General features: G+C 41.9%; 1 protein-coding gene across 2 annotated transcripts in view; it reads left to right on the top strand.

The window, feature by feature from the left end:
- Positions 1–592: 592 nt before the first annotated feature.
- The window catches only part of LOC106523815 (kelch repeat and BTB domain-containing protein 12), a 6420-nt gene continuing 4767 nt past the window's right edge, over positions 593–2245 (top strand). The window contains exons 1-4 of one of the 2 annotated variants that reach the window (XM_014017388.1): positions 593–766; positions 1447–1641; positions 1720–1901; positions 2013–2145. In XM_014017388.1, the coding sequence (XP_013872842.1) occupies positions 1471–1641; positions 1720–1901; positions 2013–2145 (486 nt within the window). In that variant the 5' untranslated portion in view covers positions 593–766; positions 1447–1470. Of the gene's footprint in view, positions 951–1446; positions 1642–1719; positions 1902–2012; positions 2146–2245 lie in introns of both variants that reach the window. The other variant, XM_014017379.1, reaches the window with a different exon arrangement.

Raw genomic sequence — 2245 nt, 5'->3', positions numbered from 1 at the left:
TTTTCCTTTCCACTGTTGCCAGTTTTATTTCCGCAATTTTTCACAGTTGTTTCACTGTGCTGCTCAGGATGGGTGACTGTGATGAAGTGAAGATTCAGCGCAATTTGCTGGTTTTCTTAGATTGATTGTTCAATTCAGCCTTAATCATCCCTTCTATCAGAGCCAGGTCCTGTAGAAAAACTAGCACATCTGCCTGTAACTATTAGAGGTAGTTTGAACCCAACTTAGTTACAAAAAAAAGGAAAAAAAATCTGACGATGCAGAAAATATACTCCCAAGTAAGAGTCTCAGGAGGAACATGAGGGAGAACAAAAACCATCAACGGCTTACAAGCACCACTAGTGACCCAAAATTGAAAGAGCCACAAACGACCAAAAAAGGCAAACATGCAGGGAAAGGAAAATGTGGAACAGGTGAGAGAGAGAATGGGACAGAAACTGGAACTCAACGACTAACTGAGGTTAATTTTAACCAGCACTCCAGATCCTCAATTTAAGGTTTAAAAAATAAATAAATAAATAAATAAAACAGCCGTCACCCAGCTCAGTCCCTCTTTCTCTCCTGCGGAGAGAGAGAGAGAGAGAGAGAGAGAGAGAGAGAGAGAGAGAGAGAGAGAGAGAGAGAGAGGAATGTCATCACAGTTGTTTTTGCCGTTTGCAGATTTGAAAACAAACTCCCAGGTTAAATTATAGTGTAATATTTGAATGAGAGCAAGGCCTGGCAGCACAGCCACCTCTGGAAACTTGAACTACTTTCACTTCACCAGGTCCTGAGGGTCTATTTTAAACTTGTACACTCTCGCCACAAATAGAGCAGAACACAAGACAGCATGCAGAAATAAACCTGCCTGCATATATATAAAATAATAATAATAATATTAATAATAATGCTGTAATGTAGTCTTAGGAAACTTCTAGCTSTTGGTCTGGGAACTCTTTTGGACACCACTGGTTTGTAAACTGCTCGTTTGATTGTGCATGCTAAWGTCATGCTAACATGCTTTACTCGTACTGAACTGCTCATGCACACCTTTGAAGTGGCTTGCTTATGTGTTGCTCACTCAGTGACTGTCTCTCAGGGAAGTAATCAGTTTGACAACATAGAAATGCAAAGAAAAAAATTGGGAAAAGACATTCGGCACATTCCCAACCCAGCAGTGAACAACCTGAAGCCCTCAGCTGATTGTATTAGACAGAATTGAAACTCAGTGGATTTGACCTATTTGTTTGGAATTTGAAGAGATGGTTAAATTTGACACCAGCAACATGTTTCAAAGCAGTTTGGACAATAAACAGATTTAGTTTTTGCTTGAATGATAAAAGTATTGAAATAAAAAAAACGTGTTTTTTGGCACTTTGCCATGAGACTTGTTATATAAGTGAGTCTAATAACAAATTAATAAAATAAATTCTTTCTATTTTTGTAATTGTTTGGGGTCAATTTAAGAACAACTATCTACAACAAGAATCCATGGAGACAGAGGTCCAGCCCTCTTCTCGGGGGGATCATGGCTCAGTTCTGTTAAAGCAGCTGGACAGGATGAGGGCAGCAGAGGAGCTCACAGATGTGGTGCTGCTGGCTGAGGGAATTCCCTTCCCATGCCACAAGGTTGTGCTATCTGCATTCAGCCCTTACTTCCAGGTAAAAAAAAAGATCACACAGAGCATTTATGTTGCAAAGCATTGCTCCTTTTAGTGTTTCTGTGACCTTGGTGTCCAGGCCATGTTTACGTGTGGTCTGAAGGAGACCCGGGGAGCAGAGGTGCCTCTCAGAGACACTCCTGCTCGGAGTCTGGAGCTGCTGCTGAACTACATGTACCGTGCTGAGCTCCCCCTTTCAACCAGTAACATCCAGATGGTTGCTGCTGCTGCCTTCTTRCTTCACGTGGATGGAGCCTTCAGGTGGGTCGTATGGGTTTTGCTTGTTTGTCCATTAAGCAACAAGTATTACCAACATAAAGAAGCAGAGATGTGTTTTTATGTCTCACATTTCCATGTTGCTGTCTATTTAAGGTTGTGTCAGAGCTACATGGAAGCCCACATGGACCCATCAAACTGTATCGGTTTGTACTGCTGGGCCAGAGATCTCGGGGCCACAGATCTGTCTGACTGCGCCCTGAGATTCATCTGTCAACACTTCACACAGGTGGGGCTCTTTGTATGGCAGGCCATTTTAACAATTTTATCATAAAATTTGAAAGTGGATTAGACACACACACACACACACACACACACACACACACACA

This window comes from Austrofundulus limnaeus, unplaced genomic scaffold (genome assembly GCF_001266775.1).
Source record: "Austrofundulus limnaeus strain Quisiro unplaced genomic scaffold, Austrofundulus_limnaeus-1.0 Scaffold3, whole genome shotgun sequence".
In the NCBI taxonomy this organism is placed as follows: Eukaryota; Metazoa; Chordata; class Actinopteri; order Cyprinodontiformes; family Rivulidae; genus Austrofundulus; species Austrofundulus limnaeus.
Note: the sequence above shows the minus strand (reverse complement) of the source record. Positions and strands in the feature narration are given on the sequence as shown.